Raw genomic sequence first — 17,767 nt, forward strand, 5'->3', positions numbered from 1 at the left:
AGGCATTACTGTAATCATCACAATTTATGAGAGTTGTCTATTTATTAACATCATTGTAAGGCGTTTTTAATAAAAATCGATGAACAATAAGAGAGCTGTTTTCATTCTATAATACTTTGCATTGTCCTCATCACCCTGAAAGATAGGCCACGTATAGCGAATAAAGGTTTGAGTCATTACCATAAACATTGAATTATTTAATTGCATTTTCATCACATAGACGTATGTTTTAGATGTATTCCCTCAATTCTGACATGATGATCTTCACTTTACTCTGGCTAACATGAGCATTGTAGCTCCTTAAAAGTCAGAGCTTTTGTTTGTACTCCAACCTGGCAACAAAGGATGAATCCCTATCTCTTTATTTATCTGAAAATATGTCATAAATCTATATCTACATTTATAAAACAATAAAAGGCACCAGTTAGTGTTTCAAATATAATACTGTGTTATTTGCTTGTTTGTTGTAAGAGCACTTCATTAGTAATATAAATTGTTAGAATTGTTATATAAATAAATTATTGTGTTTATTATTATTATTTAGCAAACAGCTGAAAATGTTTTAGATCACAAGACAATTGAAACTCTTGAGACTAAAAGAAAACACTCAAACTTTCAATGTTCAGATCACAACAAATATTTTATGTACATACCAAACCCATTACAAGCCCCTACAAAGCTTTTCCACAGACTCTTCTTTCTGGAACTATGACAATATGAACAACAAAAAAAAAACATCTCAAAACAAAGTTACTACAGTAACTTTACCCTCCCCTAAAATCACATTTAAGTTCTAAACCCGAATGCAGTACTCAGTACACTGACCCAACTGTTTTTTGATTGTTTTGTTTCTGGAATATTCTGTGAAATAAAGCAGCTCGTTATGTTTTTCACCCAGTAGGATGTCCCTTTAAACAGACAGAGGCTGTGATAGGTGTTTAGCTAGTGATAGGTTTACACAGTTGTCTTACTTCATTGTGCGTTGTGCATTCATTGAGCTCTGCACAGAATCTACAGAACAGCATCGGTACAGATGGGAAGATCCACCTCAATCAAAATCTACATTTGTACACTGACAATACAACAGTGCTGTCTGGTCATGCGTTTTGATAATGTTTTACAATACTACCTCTAATTAGTTTGATTTTGTGCGTTACATACTCTGATATAAAATGAAAGGCAATAACTCACAGTTTTGTCTCTGCATATGCCTCATTGGAGATTGTATTATGCAGACAAATGCAATGGTAGTATTTACAATAATGCCAAGTCTGATGAAGTATGTTTAACTAATTGCAGCACTTAATACTGAGGCAAACAATGGTAGAGGCTCATGATACTGGTGTTCTGGCTCTGTAGTAGACAGGCTTGGGCATTCACCTTGTTCTGTGTTCTCTGGACTGAATCCTGGGAATGCTGTGCAAAATGTGGAGGAGTTCTGGCGCATCGTGGGGGAGGCAGCTATCTATCCAGCTGCTTCCTGGCTTGATGTGTGTGTGTGTGTGTGTGTGTGTGTGTGTGTGTGTGTGTGTGTGCGTGTGTGCGTGCGTATGCATGTGTGTGTGTGTGTGTGTGTTTGGGTGGAAGAGTGTGAAATAATGAGAGTGTGCATGTCATAGTTTTTAATGTTTGGCTAAATTGTGTCCTTTGCTTCATCCCATAAAGAAGTCCATATTTCTGTGAAGTCCAGGTCTTTAGCAACTATCACAATTTCATCTCAGCAACCTTGGCAAAGAAGAGGGAGCACAACTACAATGACTAACATCTATATGGCAGATGAATTCCACACACCACACATAAAAAAATTAATTAATAAAATACAAAACACTTGCATTACCTGAAGGCTTGAAGGCAGTCAGTTCAACCACCTGAAAAACAAAAAACAATTATTTAAAACAATCATAAAAATGGGTTATAGTCTTGTTTTATTTAAGCTTTGTAAGACATGAAAGACTAACATGAACAGCTGAGAAAATGATGCTGCTGGAGATGACACACCTGATTCCCAGAAGCTGGTTTTAGAGAAAAACTGACAAAGCTGTCCTTTCTGAAACTCTCTGTAAAAGAAAAAGTTAGATAGTTAGTTCACTCCGGACTATTGAGCCAAATAGCACTAAGCAGACTCTGGAATAATGGAAGCAACTCTGGAATAATGAAAGTTTCACAGACTCCTAATCACTTGCCATTACAGGAACGGTGGTCAAAAGTGTGCAATCACATGATGTTTACCCCATGTATGAGTTTCCTAAGCATTTATGCCCCCCAAAAACGACAATAGACATGGCAAATGCCTAATAAAGATACATCACTCAAATGCCTATTCATACCCACACGCCTTTCCCACTGGCTGTAATGAAACTCTGTCTTTGTGCTACAGGTGTGAACAGAAAACCATTCAGGCTATGTGTAAAAACAGGTTTAGTGTGCACTATGCCCCCACCGTTCTTGAAGACCAGTGAGCTGGAGGTGGTGCTTGTGACAGGGCTTGATGCATCACTGTTCTCCAGGCTGGACGGGGTGGGCAGGCTCTGGGCCCAGAAGGCTGTGGGAGTCCTCTGGGACGGGAGGAAGCTGATGGGCTGAGAACAGTTCTTCGGGAAAAGGGCACACAATATAAATATTAACGTGTGCTGAAGTCTGTTTATTGAAATATGATTTGTTTTTGTTTTTTTGTTATTTTTTAAGAAGAAAAAAAGCTTTAAAAAAAAAACTGAAAAGCTGTACATTTATTTTATTATTTTTTTACAGCAACATATCCAAAGTTTGCACTACATTTTCAACTTGTTCTCGGTCTGTCTACTATTACCAGAATGTCCTATGAACATATTGCAGACAGCTTGATGACACACTCAATGTTATTAATACATTAATTTATTCAGAAATGTTTCATAAGAAAAGTAAAGGGGTAAAATTTCTTTGGTTACAACTTTGGTGCTCACCGTGAAGGACAACGCCTTCCTCTTCTCCTGAATCCTCTTTATGGCATTTCGTACCTGAAATAAGTGTCTTTGAGTGTCTTGAAAAGCGCTATACAAATTAAATGTATTATTATTATTATTATTATTATTATTATTATTATTACATTATTACACACACACACACACACACACACAAAACAGTTGATAGAAACACCTATTAACATCAATGAGTGTTACATCATGCCCTAGCTGCATGTGATGCGAGTGAAAATCAGTTAGACTACATTGTTTTCAAAAGGAATGTCCGAACTAGATGCATTGCGCAACGTTTTGAGCAGAACTTTTGTCGTTGCCCTGTTTCTATTTTATGTCTGCCACTTGCATTGTTCTATTTTGAACGAGAAATATGACACAATAAAACAGAATGTTTAAAGGAATTCAGTTTGGACAGAGAGCAAACACTGCTAGGCCACAGTCGGACGCTCGCATGCAGTTGGGATAAGCTGTTACAGGTTATTTGGGGTTCCTTCCTTGAGTTATTGAGTTTGTGACATACCTCACTGTTGTAAACGGCATACACCAGGAATATATACAGGCCCTGTGTAGAGGGGATAGATATGGTAAAGGTTCACATAAATAGGTTTTCCAGTGGTTGAGTACAAAGATAACTTTTGAATGGTCCCAATGGGATTTAAACACCAGGATTCCCACAGGCTAATCATATCAGACTTATTTCTTTACCAAGATTTTTCAAAGACATAAATTCTCTTTCTCTCATTCTATCATTCTCTCTCTCTCTCTCTTCCTATCCTCCTCTCTCCTGAGACCACATAGGTCTACTGTAAATCTGAAATAATGAGCAGTTGGCTACGGGTCAATCAAAGGCCATTTCATCATGATTAGTTAAAGCAACACTAGATGGGAGCTTTTAAGCACTGATTTTTCTCTCTCTCTCTCTCTCTCTCTCTCTCTCTCTCTCATGTGTGTGTGTGTGTGTGTGTTTGTGTAGGTGTGGGTTTTCGTGTGTTTCCATGTTTTCTGAAAGAGAAATGAGCAGAGGCATAAATGCAGAGGTCCAGACAAAACCAAAGAAGCCTTATGGAGAGTCAAAGTGTAAAGGGCTGTTCACACCAAGAACAATAACTATAACAATAACTATAAACAAATATCGTTCTCGTTATAATGACTACGTTCACACATAAACTATATTGATAACAACATGAAGAACGATATCGTTGGGGATCACTTTCAGAGCGATTTTGTAGAACGATAAAAAGCTAATAGCCAATCAAAACCCATCACATTTGAGCAATCGCATTCATTAAGACAAGGAGAGACTTTGCTTATTGTTGGTCAGTGTGGATGCTTTTATCGTTATGGTTAGTTATCGTTTTTGGTGTGAATGGCCCTTAAGTCATGTCCGTCCCGACTTGTCCTTCAAATGCTTCCCTGACCCTAATTTTTTTAGTTTTCTCTTCTCACCTCAGTGCAAAACTCAAAACCCAGAGCTTTCCACAGAAACACTACAGATGCACAGGTGTTCTGCTTACTGAATTGGGTTGGATCAAATCCCAAGAACCACTCCATGAATATATAATATGTAAGGGGTAACAACCGCTGACGTGTCCCAATACGGAATTAACCCTTAAAGGTGTAGGTTTTTGAACATTTTAAGTTCCGCAACAATTGAAGGTTCTAAAATTCTATGTTGAATTCAATGAACCCAGATATTCTTTAGAACGTTCATTTCCCAACATTCCCGTCACACCGGTGTGACGGTACTCCTTTAAGGGTTAATGGACAAGGAAAAGGCAAAGAACCGAGGCAAAGCAGTCTATGGTATTATGCAATATTTCATGTCAGGTTAAAATGTTAAATATAAAGAAATAATGGAAATAAATGGAAATGTAATGGAAATAAAAGTCCCAAGAACCTACAACATACCCCAGGATTAAAATGTATTAACAAATTCTGATCTTATTACTAAATCATAAATAAAGATGAAGATACATGGGGTTGATTCTACCTTCTACCTCAGTGTGCATTTATGCACAGAAACACTGCCTTCTTCAGCTAAACAGCTTCCCTTGTATAACATATCACATTGTCATTGAGAAAAAAATGGCCTAACCTGAAAGGCATTGAGAATGATGAAAATGTAGGCCACCACCACAGACGTGTGCACCAGGACTCCACAGAGCCAGGTGAGGCCCAACACAGGCAGCAAAATCAGAACAGGACGAGTCGCAGCCCTGGCCAACGACCACCAGGGGTCAGGTTAGTAAAGAGCATCACACAGATATCATTAAACTCAGTACGGAGAGGCACATATATGCTAACAGCCATGGAGACTCACCAGGTGAGGTCAAATGTGTGGAGCTTGGACACAGAGCTTGGACTGAGCATCTTTGCTCTACGTTGAGCGCTGGATACAGTTACCATGACAACACGGCAAAGCACAACAGTATTCACCTATAAGAGAGAGAGAAAGAGAAGTCTGATGTGGACATATTTCATTCTGACATAAATATGTTTTTGCAAATAATTTATAATATATTATATTCAACAGAAAAGAGATGTTCACAGTTATTGTTAAATACACACAAAAGCACATACTGTCAAAACGAAGAGAACAGGTCCCACAAAGGCCCATATTATATCAGACTCTATGTTGAGCCAACAGTGGTTGTCTGCTTTGTACTTGTTGAGGGATATTGTCAAGGTCAAAGTGACAATCACAACAGGTAAACCTAGAAGTGGAGAGACAAGAGAAGTAGAGAAAATGATTCATTCATATTTTACACGGGAAAACAATTATAATTGAGAGAATACAATTGTGTACAAAATGATCACAAATGCTTATCTGTCTGGAAATGTTTTACTAATTTATTTTGAGTGTATTTTGGGGGGCTTTTTGTGTTTATGCAGATAGGATAGTCAAGCGTGGCAGGAAGTGAGTGGAAAGAGATGGCGTGGGACCAGGAAATGACCATGGGTTGAAAGGAATCAATCTTAAACTCTTAACACTCAAATTTGGTATGACTGCTGTCCCTTGCACCACTGCTCTCTCCGTTTGTGAAATACATTGTGTGTAAATATGAGCAAAATATACAAATTAAAATTACTAGTAGGTTGCAGGTTTGGAATTTACATTTTAAAAATTCTGATGAAAATGTGCTAGTAATCACTCCCACAAAGTGCATGACATGGAAACTCATACCCCAGCCCAGTGCATAATAGAAGCGCATACGTCTCTCCTCGCTGATGTTTACGGACACTACTTTACTCCACAGCAACAGCCCCTCCACCAGCATCCAGCTGAATGAAGCCATGAAGAAGAGATGCAGCAGAGCTGTCACCAACAGGCACGCCTCCTAGTGGCCACAGAGCACAGTGCATGAGGACAAAAAGATACTCATACTCACTCTCATTTTAAGCTCTTGTAAGTATAATGTCACCCATCCTATTGGATACACTCAGTTCTACCATATGGCAAGAATTGCTGACACAGATGTGGGATCTGATTTGTAGGATAAAACACAACATAAGTGTTTCTCTACAAACACACATTTAAGAGTAATGCAAATCCAAACATTCAAGACATACATGGTTTGTGGACGCCCAGTCACTTATCATCAGGAGGAGCTGTGCCACTGCCAAAGCCACTATCAGGTTCTTGTGGACTGTTGTGCGGTCTGATTTTGGCACTCTGAACAAGAGATGTTATGATAAATTCTGCTCATGAAAGGGAAGTAATCTAAATAATTCAATTTAGTTAGCTCAAGGCATTTTACAGAGTTCAAGGCCCAAACCAACCCAAAACAAGCAAATAACTGTCAGTGGCAGGTAAAACTCCCCCTCAATAGAATTTAACCTTGAAAAGAGCCCAGGCTAAACAAAAAGGTGTCCATCAGCTTAAAGCCAGGCCAGTAGAATAATAGAAAGCAAAGTACTGTACTGTAATGTACTAATGATTGCTATTTGACTCTAATCTATCTAAGTGGATTAAGATCTGCTGATATTAATGGCTAATAAGCACATCATGGATGGATCACTTTTCCATACACTTACCCAACTGCAGTGAAGAGGATGAGAGTGAGAATAAGGCCACACAGGGACACGCCACATCCAGTGAACGTCAGCATCTGCAGGGTCTTCTCTTCCCCTGGGCTTCTCTGTAACACACAAGACCATGTCAAGTCATCTGAAATGATAATGATCAAGGAGATGAGTTGTGATATAGTGTGTAAAGGCTGCGAGGATGCACACAGTTCACCTCGACTTCATAGATCTGCAGAAGCAAGGCAAAATTGGTGGTGTGGTTGCAGGAGCAGGTAGTGGAGTCCTCCTGGGTGGAGAGGACTTCACAGCCATACGAGGACCAGCTTCCACCATCCTCTGGCCTGGGAGGGTGGTCAACCAACAACATCTTCAGCACGTGAGCAGTAAGCACACAACCGCAGTATTCAAGCTATTTCTATTTCTCATACTCACATGAGGTTAAAATCCCAAAATGCACATATGGGTTCATATACAAAACCTGTGGGATTCTGTATAACAAAAGAGTGCAGTATTCAGTTTCAGTGCAGGAAAGTAAGCTAGGCTAAGCCAATACAAATATCACCATCATCAGTCATCTAGGGCACACAACAGCAGTATTTTTACATTTACATTACATTACATTTGGCTGACGCTTTTTTAACCAAAGCGACTAACAACATGGTAAACAGTAAGTTTTAGAACAATTCTCACAATTTTAGGACAGTTTAAAAAAAAAACACATTAGAGTACAGTAAGAATAAGTGCGTCGGTGAGTGCTGTATTTTAACAGTTACTTGTCAGTTTAACGGCTGGTGAGTGCTAGGATCAGTAAGACTTGTTGTAAGTGTTGCTATGAGAGTAGATGTTCTCTAGTATTTGAGGTGAAGTGTTGCTATGAGAGTAGATGTTCTCTAGTATTTGAGGTGAAGAATACACATAATGTCCTTGCCTGTGTTCTGTGCTGTAGTTGAAAGCGTACAGGCATACTGATGGGTTGCCCATCCCCTAGAACAGTGCTGGAGATGACTGATGAGCCTAATATGGTGCCCAGGAACCTGGTGTATAAATAAGACTTAGAAGAATTAACCCTGGTGTGACTTGTAGACTTACCCCTTGATCATTAAAACTGTGATGAGCCTTGTAGATAAAATTGTAGAGAGGAGTCTGCACACCTTGATAGGTTGTACTGCAGGTGTAGCAATTTCACAAAAGCAACTTAGGAAAAGGGGAATAGAAAAGCGTGACACTGCATCCTTCACGGTGCATCCAATTTATTGAACTGAAGTTTCGGTCAGTATAACCTTCATCTGAGGTCTGACTGATCAGAAGCCTACAAATTGTGCAAGTGCAATTCCGAAAAGTCCTTAATATAACCTAATAGAGGCAGGCTTACCTCTGTGTTCCATCACTGATTTCAGGAAATGTGGTGATGTTTTCCTCTGTGTTAAAGAGCTGTTGCAGAGAACCATACCAGGTGTTCAAGAATGTGACCTTCCTGAACCCTGCAAACAAGAATATATGGAGGTATTTAATATACCACTGCTTAGCTAATAAAGACAAGTAAAGAGAAAATCATTTTGAAATGTGAAACAGAGTTTGACTTTTATTAATTGTCAACTTTCTTTTTTATTCATTGGTGTACAGTAGATAAAGATCTTGCAGCTCCATACTCTTTATTACAACTTGTTTTAGATGTACCATTGCTGTGGAGTTCTTCCATTTGCTGAGATGGCAGGGAGATGCAGTCCAGGCCTGTGTTATTTTCTGAGAGTGGACCACAAAAGTTGGAACTCTCTGTGCCTTCTCCCAGACTCCTTTGCTGAACCTGCAGCTCTAAACGAAGCACATGCAGTAATAAATTAAAACACTATTTTGATCAACTGTATACATACAAGCTTAAACAATCTGTACAGACAGAAGTAAGAACAGTGATCTGACTTACTGATGTTGTCGCTTTGGATTTGAACAACATCTCTATCAGCTATCAGCAAGGGGTTGAGATTGGTCACCATGCGGTCTATGCTCCGGACCACAGACATTGGCCCACTGGCAACCTGAAGCACAATAATTGCCAAATCAAACATGGACACCAAGCATCAAATGTATCGCTGTCACCATTCTATATAATATCCTAGAGAAGTGTTTTACTATGGCATCACACTTTGATTAATAATGCAGATATTTACAGTTATAAGAGTTAGATAATGTAAGATAATTCAAAGCACTGTCATTAATAAAACAAAAACTTAATCAGACCTAGGCCTGTGTAATTCTGTCTTTGATGTAATTAACTTGACTAGGTTCAAATACTGTATGCATTGAGAATGTAATATAAAAACAATACAGAGTCATGCCATGAATCACCTACAAAAATCATATACGTAGATAATATAAATAACTATAATGACCTCAAAAAGCTATCTGCCTACTTTGATAGCCATAGCACTGTGATCCCTTTCACACCTGTTATGCCAGAACCTTCTATCATGAGGTTTACCTCTTTGACCACATTCCACATACGGGCATTGTCAGAGCTAATGATATTGTCCGCCACTGTGACGAAATGTTGACTCAGTTGCTCGATGGTTGTTTGGCTCTCGTTCGCAACGGTGGACACTTCAGCTGCACGAGACAGGATCTGCATGAGCGACAGCACGTCTGCTGGCTCCAGGGGCTTGCGCGTTTCACTCAGAGCTTGCTGCGAGACATTGAGGAGATGAGACGCTTGCCCCAAGCTAATGCCTGCTACAGGCTCCTCCATGACCTGCAAAACAAATGGAGAATATGTGAACATCCATCTTGCTTTACCACAGAGACAATTTTTACATGCCAGATTCCTCAACTATACACCAGGTATAACAGACTTTCTAGAGCTACTTTTTTATACACACAAAACTAACACAAACTAAAGGCAAATTGTCAGTAGCCTGTGTTGTGTAGTATGTATTTAATACATAAAGTCACTGTAGTCATTTCAGGGCAGGCACGCGCAGAGAAGGGGGGCTACAGGGGCTCTAGCACCTGCCATTTTGCCCCTTTGATGTCCAAGTGCCCTTTTGACAAGACCCGTTTTTTACTTGTTAAAATTTGTAATACTTCCGCTAGTTCCAACGTGAATATTATACTATACTAAAAATTATACTAAAATGTCTCATTAATAGTTTGTGAAATTAGAAATTTACAAAAATAACAATTTTCTGTGTTAATTGAAATGCCTTGCGGCCACCAATCCGTGACGTCATACATTCAGTGAACTCTCAGAAGGTGCACGCAGGCACAGTGCTGCAGGAGACGTTTGGGAGCAAGGTAAGGTCACTTGGCAGTTAGCCTATCTGAACATGCAATAGTATTCAGCTTAGAGAATAAAATGTTTAAAGTTGTTTCATGTTTAATGAAGTAGGCTATCAAACCCGTTTTAACCATGTCATGGTCCATCCATTTCAATAACCTGGCAGCTTCGAAAATCTAAGGCTGAACGTTCATAACATATTCTGTTTAGGTTACTATGTTATAGCTTAGGTTAGTAGACCTAGTTCATAAAACAGAGTAGGCAAACCTTTTCTAAATAGTCATAAGCCGACGACATAGGCTACTGCAGTTGTTTAACAAACCCAACTCCACACGTCGTTCTCTGTTTACAGTAGGCTACATTACCTTCACTCAGTGGCCACATGCACAACACGTGAATCTGCAAGACACCAGCTTGCTAATGGTGGTAGTTCACTGTGATAAACATTAAAATTATAGCCTGACAAGCCAGACTAGGCAATAACATATTTGCTGCCGCTAGGGTGCGTCTAGATTTCTAGGCTAATAAAATTAGCTTTGAATTTAATCAATAAGATGTAGCCTTATAGCCTATGATCTCTGTGTAGACAATAGCCTAATGAAAACGGAAAAAACCTATCTGTCTGTGCCCTGGCTACAGTAGGCCTACAGTATGCACTCCTATTGAATTTTCAGAACCAAGGAGAGAAATGAGAAAAATGTGTTACAGCTCTGTCTGCTATTTACACCCATTCTTCTTGATACATAATGAATAAATATGAAAATTTATAAAAATGTTTATCAGTACATTAGACTACTTTGCAAATTGCTAAACCATATAATAGCCTGTCCCACCATCATCATTGAAATAGCATAATGCTAGAATTAAAATGCAAAAAAAAAAGTCCAGCTCAGGTTCAGATTAAAGCTTTATAGGCTAGGGAATGTAAAACTTAAGTTCCAGTTTACATAAAGTTAACACATTTTCTGAACATTTTGTTCCATGTGCCCTTTTTTAAATTTGAGCCCCTGGCCCTTCAAAGGTCTCTGCACGCCCCTGTTTCAGGGGTTGGCTATCACATATCCATGAGACTTGGTAGTACAGAAGCACAACGCCTACCTGTGTATCCCCAGAGACCTGCATCAAGTGGCTCATGAAAGGACTCGGACGAGAGCTCTGGACTTCCTTCAGCTCTTTCATTATCATATAACGCTCTGTGAGAAAGAGTGCAAAAGAATAGTCATTCTGAAATCTGTAGTATAACTGTGTGTGTATATGTGTGTGTGTGTGTGTGTGTGTATGTTTGGGGTCTCACTTTTGCTGGTTCTACAGATAAAGGGCAGTTCCTCAGAGCAGAGCTGTTTGCTGTACTGTGGCAGGTGGTGAGAGGACCAGCCCTGCAGAACATCACACTCTTCTCTCCCACTCTGCCTCTGTATACCTGTGGGGAGGGAGGACAAAACCTGATGCTGTTAAGCATACTTCATACTTAACAAATTATAAAACCATTCATTGTGAATTAAGGTATCAGGTATTTTCGGTATGAGAAATATCCATGTCCAATACATTCACATTCGTGCAACTGCTCCTTGTTGATATAGCCACAACTGTTAAGCACACTGTTAATCTCCTCCTATGTGTATGAAGATTTTTATTGCTATTCATAGTCAGGGGTTTGTGGGCAATTAGAGGTAATTTCATCAAGCAATAAGCCCTGAGAAGCCATAGGGTACAATGATTTTAGAACACCTAAGGGGCATTGTTGTGGCAGAGTAATATAGACCCTTTCAACAATAAAAACAAAAACAATGCTTAGACGTTCTATTTGGGCCCCAATCTACTTCCTCTGCATTAAGATAACATATGGAATGTTAAAAAGGAAGTCTTGTGGGGCCAACTATGATGCTGATAATGGAACTCTCTTGAAAGGGTCCATAGAACGAAATGAGGTCTACATGTGAGGTTGTGCTGGGTTTTACAACGGCATAAAATGTGATTTAGCCAATCATAATTAAGGACCGGAAATATCCGTTTTAGAATATAGAGAATAAAGCCCACAACAGACAGAGGTCTGTTAAATGTTTCAAATAATTTGTCAGCTATTACGTCTTTTAATATTCAATGGTAGTCTCTCTGCTATTTCCTTATTAAGATAAAATGTGCTCTCTAAGATTCTTAGTAGTTTCATTTCATTCTCAGACAGCCTTTGACAGGAGGAACTCCCCAGAAATATTTTCCCATGGTCCATTTGCCTTCTTATTGACCCTGGTCTGGTCAGGACCATCTCTCACTATCGCAGACGACATCTGTATGGCCAGCACACTGGTTAACTGTTGTCTTTTGGTGTGAGGTCATCCAGAACGAAGCAGGGGTCTAACAAGTGGAAACCAGTGACAAAGGCAGCTGAGGCAACAATGACGTGTTACATGTCAACAGGCTGCACTTAATTTGATTGAACTCTGTCCCTTTCCATCTAATTAAATCAGAACACTTGATATTCAAACTGATTTAATGTAGAAGATATTCTTCTTTGAGACCACATCTGTCAGGGTTATCTCAAGTACAGAGTTCGGTACCTAACCCTAGTTATCTGGCTCTATTCACTTCTTAGACAACTACGGTAAACTGAAAATATTATTTCCAACAATAATATCTCTATGCATGCTATAATTGTAAAGTATACCTTGAAAATATTTTTTTACAATAACAGATGCATACGTAATAGTCTACATCATTATTTTATTTCAAATGAATGATAACTTTATTATAACTGTACTAAAGCTATTTTTAATTGTAAGTGAAAAGAAAAAAGAAACAAAAGTAAAAAGCAGGTGCCTATCCTACCTGGGCAGTATATATTGGCAGGTATTCCCTTTACATCCGGGTGGAGGGTCAGATTCTGACTAGTCCAGCTGAAGAGGGCATCCTGGTTTTCCAGGGGCCAGCATGCCTTCAGTGTCTGAATCTGTTCCTCCTCCAAAACCCTGTCCCACACATTCAAATCCGTGATATTCCCCACAAACGGCTCTGTAAAGTCACCGCCAAAAGAATCCTGATCCTGACCCAAGATGAAAATCCCGTCGCCGTGGATCTCTCGAGTTGTATCAGTCTGCGTCCCCGTGTCTCTCATCTCCCCATCAATGTATATTGCCCAGAGTCCATCCCTGTACCTCCAGCTAACACACACCAGATGCCACTCTCCATCATTGGGGAAGGAGGCCTTATACGGGCAGTGGTGACCATGGACGATGAGGGCCAGCAGGACCTGCTGGTCCGCGCCATCTGCTCGTCCTCGGAGCTGAAACTCGTTGATGAAGACGGAGGCGGCGTAGGAGAAGATGGTGGAGACCTGGTTGTGCCGTTGATCCCACTGGATGCGCACACACACACTCACAGCATGCAGCAGTGGGAAGTGTGTGTTGAGGCGAGCGTGGCCCTCCATGGTGTCCAGAGAGAAGGACAAGGTGGGCAGGACCTTGTCTGCAAAGAACAGAAAAAGAGATAAGAAATCAAGTCATATATGAATGAAGTTTTACATGTCCATACCTTAAAGCTTTGTGAAGTGCTGAAGAGTTACTTTTAGCCTTACAAAACGTGCCTACTAGAAGTAATAATAAACACCTTTACGTGAGTGATTCACATAATCATACTTTTTTTTGTCACTGAATCTGTTTTATTAGGGTTGAAAACAAGACCTAGTTCAGCACTAGAACGCTTACACTGAAACCCTGTTCAGTACTAGTATGCTCACACTGTTTGGACACAGCCACAGATTCTCTGAAGAGTGGTCTGTTGCCATCTACAACCCAAATGGGCTCCTGCAGCTGGAACTCTTTTAGCAGCCAGAGAGCTCCCTCCTCATCCTCCTGTGACTCCTTTAGAGTCAGCATACTGAAGTGACTCCTGCAGAAGCGCCTGGCCCACTGGAAACTCAAGGAGGCATTGATCAGCTGGAACACTTTGTCTTCCGTCATATGGACCAGCACAAGATCTATAACCCCCACTTCTGTAACTAGGAGAACATTTGGAGAAACAATAGGAGTATTTGGCAAGTGCATGGTGTATAGAGATGCAACACATTCCAGACAGTATTACATTACAATTGCCCCCAGTTGGATTTACTAGGATTCTTTACTGTGCGCTTCTTTTATCTAGCAGCCAGTATAACAGTACATACACACATACACACACACACAGCCAGGAGCAGCTCCAGAACTCACCCTCAGAGTCCTGCCCCCCTCTCTCAAGCCCGGGCTGGGTGGGTTCACTCTCACTAACCACCTACAGAGTGCAACAAAGAAAACACACACCATGGAAAAGTAAACCAACTGCCAGGCAAAAAATAATGAATTAACACTTTACAAACTGTAGGATGCTAAAAAGGTAAACCTATGCAATATTTTACCATTGAATATATTCATAAAAATATATAGTCATTAAAAGCAATAAAGCAATCAAAACAATTTTTTTTGTTATTATTTACCACAGCATGGGCCAGAAGAATGATAAACAACATTCCCGTCATCTTTGCATAGCTTGTCCTTGAGTTTGCTTCTCAGTCCGTGAGAAGTGATCACTGTTTCAATATTGATGAAAAAATAGCAAATAGAAGAAAAATAATGAAATCATAGAATGTTCTAAAATGTAAAAACACTAATATTGTTTCCAACATTTCCAGTGAATGTATCCGTCAAAACATAAACAGAACGTATGTCCATTAAAATGCACATGAAAATAACAAACTTACATGGAAAATAGCCACACTTTTGGAGAATTTGCAGTTATGCTCAGAAGACCCTCTGTATGTTCACTTGTGTGTGTGTATGTGTGTTTGTGTTTGTATAGCATGTGTGTTCTGTGAGTGATGACTGTGTGCTGAGTGCCATCTAATGTCAATGTTGTCCTATTGGAGCATGTCTTCTTCCCTTTGGTCTACTCCCAGAGATCCAGTCCTCCTCAATCAAACACTATGCAAAAAAATCCACAGTATAGTCACAGTGAGCACATGCGAGCATCCAAAGTCTTCTTCCAGAATCTTCTTCAGCTTTCCTCCACATCCAAGGGCAGCTTGGGTCTGTTCCCCTGTGCCTGTTCCTCTCTGTCCTGTCTGTGAGGCTCTGATGCTGGGAAGGAGGTGAATGCAGACCCTCCCTCTGTTCAAGCCCTCCGACTGCCTTTGGTGGTGCTGTACCAGGGTTTTGTCATGCAAATAGGCCTGATTTCTGCAAAGAAACCTCTTGCGCAAGCACTGTCAACCTTGGCATGGAGAGTTAATCAAGAACAGCAGGTGGCCACAGGAAGAGCGCTGGCCATATAGAATATATTCTTTTTTTAGTACAGAGTGTCTTTTCAGTTCTATCTTTCTTTATAGAGGACCAAAATGTAAAACATAAATAATACATACTGTGTCACCCGCCAGCTGTTTTACCAGAGATCAGATTTTGCTAATAGCACTCTGTAATATCAGTAATATGTTTCCGTGATGTCCATTAGAAACAAGTTGGGAACAAAGAGCATTTAAAAGAACAGAAAGCACAAAATATATGAGAAAGAAAAGGACAGAAGGAAAAAAGAAGAGAGGGGAAGATAAAAAGAAAAGAGGGTGGAAGGAAAAGCTCCTTAGTCTACACTTCCCTTGTGCTGAGAGAGAATTAGTTCTTGGCTCGCCCCATTAAACACACGTGTGCATGTGCGTAAGGAGGCCTTACGAATGCAGTGACATTACTAATGCCTAACGTACACCGATGTGTAAGACAAAACCCTCCATTAGTATTCAACAACTGCCCGGTCCCACAGAATGGCACTGCAGATGGACATCTAGCAACAGAGGTTTGATGAAAGCAACCAGTTTTTTTTTTTTTTTTTTTTGTAAAAAAGAAAAAAGGTATAATTATATCTAGTGCCTTACAGCAGGGAAAACTATTATATTATACTATACTATACTATGCAGTGCATTATGCAGAAATGAGCAAAAAACAAATGAGTAAAAAACATGTATCACTATCATTTAAACACCAGCCCAGTTTGTATAACTTCTGTGCACCCTAAACACCCTGCCCCCTAAGACATCTGTACCCACACAGAAATCCCCCACAAAGCAGAATCCATGACTTCTCTGGGCTCCAACAATAGCCCACACACCACTGTGACCACATACTAACCTAATGAATGTCTGGAGAATGCCCTAACCTTGCTCTCCCGTTGGCTCCTGGTGTGGCCCCAGCACAAAGGGACATGCAAGTATGTGCTGAGTGGAGCAGAGCTGGGTGATCATGACATGAGTTTTACAGAGTTGTGCAGAGCAGCGCTGTAAACTGTAAAGACAAATGGGACTGTGTGAGCATATTGATTCACTTCTGCATGGACAGTCTTTTAACAAACCAAGGAGGTAAAAAAAGAATGGAAGGGAATAGTTCAAGTACAAACTTACCATTCAATAGAAAATAAAGACAAGTTGTAAATGTAGGAGGATTAGGCAGAGATGACGCTTAGTGAGACTGGCTGGGTATTGCTGAGGGAAAGTTTGGTGGTAAATCCAGGGGGAAAGCTGTGTCTGACTCAGTTGGTTCTCTAACATGTCAACTACTGAGCAATGAATCACAGAGTTGTAAAACGCAGTGGTGGTCAACACAAATGAGATCCATTAACTCTTATGGGGAGGAATTTTCCTGGGGAACCCTGGGCAACAGATGGCCACTACAGGAATAAAGAGTTTGGGTTAAGAAAGTACCTTTTAAACGATGAAGCTGTCAGGGACAAAAAAGAGAATCAATTAATCAAAAGCACTGCTGGGGCTTTGACCCAGATTCACAGTCTTTGCTGATTCAACCTTTATTCTTTTTTTCTGTTTATGTGGCATTACATAATATATACACCTACATACACATACATATGTTTTATCTATTTGTTTACTCGTATAGATGACACATTATGTCTATTCCCCTCACACAACTTTTATCACATTATATTTATTATGTATATTGATTGTAGAGTATACACATTTTTCACTCTTGTTTTTGTTAAAGTATTTCCAATATAATTTGTGCTATAGGAATACTATAGGAAATGAAATCTGTATGAGAAATCAGCCAATCGGCTTTTGGAGGGACTGTGAAGACTCAATAGTCCCTATTGAGAATCGTGTGAGAGTGGAGTAAAGAGGACACCAATATAGTCCCCAAGACTGCTAAGACACACACGTACACACACAGTCACTCACTCTAGTGTAAACCAGCCAGACCATTCAAGACATTCAAACAAAAAAGACAGTGCCAAAGAGACAATGGCAAAGCCAGTTTGCCAGAGTTTTCCGTAGTTTCTTTTCTAGTTTACAAACATTTCTCTGTTCTTGTGCCCAGTACAAACAGTATCCTTTCAGCACATTCAACAGAAGACAGCATTTCAAAGCCAGGAAACTGTCTTTCATTTTTGTCTGATTTGACATAGTACCTTTAATCAAACAGTAAACAAATACAGATGTAATACTACATGTTGCAGGTATATCACATAATTATTAAATTACTCTACAAGTAGTGGTAAA

The 17,767-nt window shown here is 39.8% G+C and overlaps 1 protein-coding gene across 3 annotated transcripts; it reads right to left on the minus strand.

Annotated features, from left to right (window-relative positions):
• Positions 1 to 621: 621 nt before the first annotated feature.
• On the minus strand, positions 622 to 15,388 carry adgrd2 (adhesion G protein-coupled receptor D2). 3 transcript variants are annotated; one of them, XM_048243794.1, is made up of 26 exons: positions 14,975 to 15,388; positions 14,711 to 14,803; positions 14,448 to 14,508; positions 13,979 to 14,233; positions 13,072 to 13,707; positions 11,543 to 11,668; positions 11,347 to 11,441; positions 9,457 to 9,723; positions 8,902 to 9,013; positions 8,658 to 8,792; positions 8,353 to 8,461; positions 7,909 to 8,014; positions 7,413 to 7,468; positions 7,195 to 7,321; positions 6,990 to 7,093; positions 6,525 to 6,627; positions 6,139 to 6,292; positions 5,535 to 5,668; positions 5,275 to 5,390; positions 5,050 to 5,170; positions 3,475 to 3,516; positions 2,940 to 2,993; positions 2,441 to 2,591; positions 1,999 to 2,057; positions 1,838 to 1,868; positions 622 to 1,725 (listed from the first exon to the last, which is right to left on the minus strand). In XM_048243794.1, exons 2-26 carry the CDS (start codon positions 14,750 to 14,752, stop codon positions 1,718 to 1,720), a joined length of 3,204 nt encoding a protein of 1,067 aa, XP_048099751.1. In that variant the 5' UTR covers positions 14,753 to 14,803; positions 14,975 to 15,388; the 3' UTR covers positions 622 to 1,717. The 3 variants fall into 3 exon arrangements, with proteins under 3 accessions (XP_048099751.1, XP_048099752.1, XP_048099750.1); XM_048243795.1 differs by having other exon boundaries at positions 6,169 to 6,292; positions 13,979 to 14,239; XM_048243793.1 differs by having other exon boundaries at positions 13,979 to 14,239.
• Between the last annotated feature and the right edge of the window lie 2,379 nt (positions 15,389 to 17,767).

This window comes from Alosa alosa, chromosome 5 (genome assembly GCF_017589495.1).
Source record: "Alosa alosa isolate M-15738 ecotype Scorff River chromosome 5, AALO_Geno_1.1, whole genome shotgun sequence".
NCBI lineage: Eukaryota > Metazoa > Chordata > Actinopteri > Clupeiformes > Clupeidae > Alosa > Alosa alosa.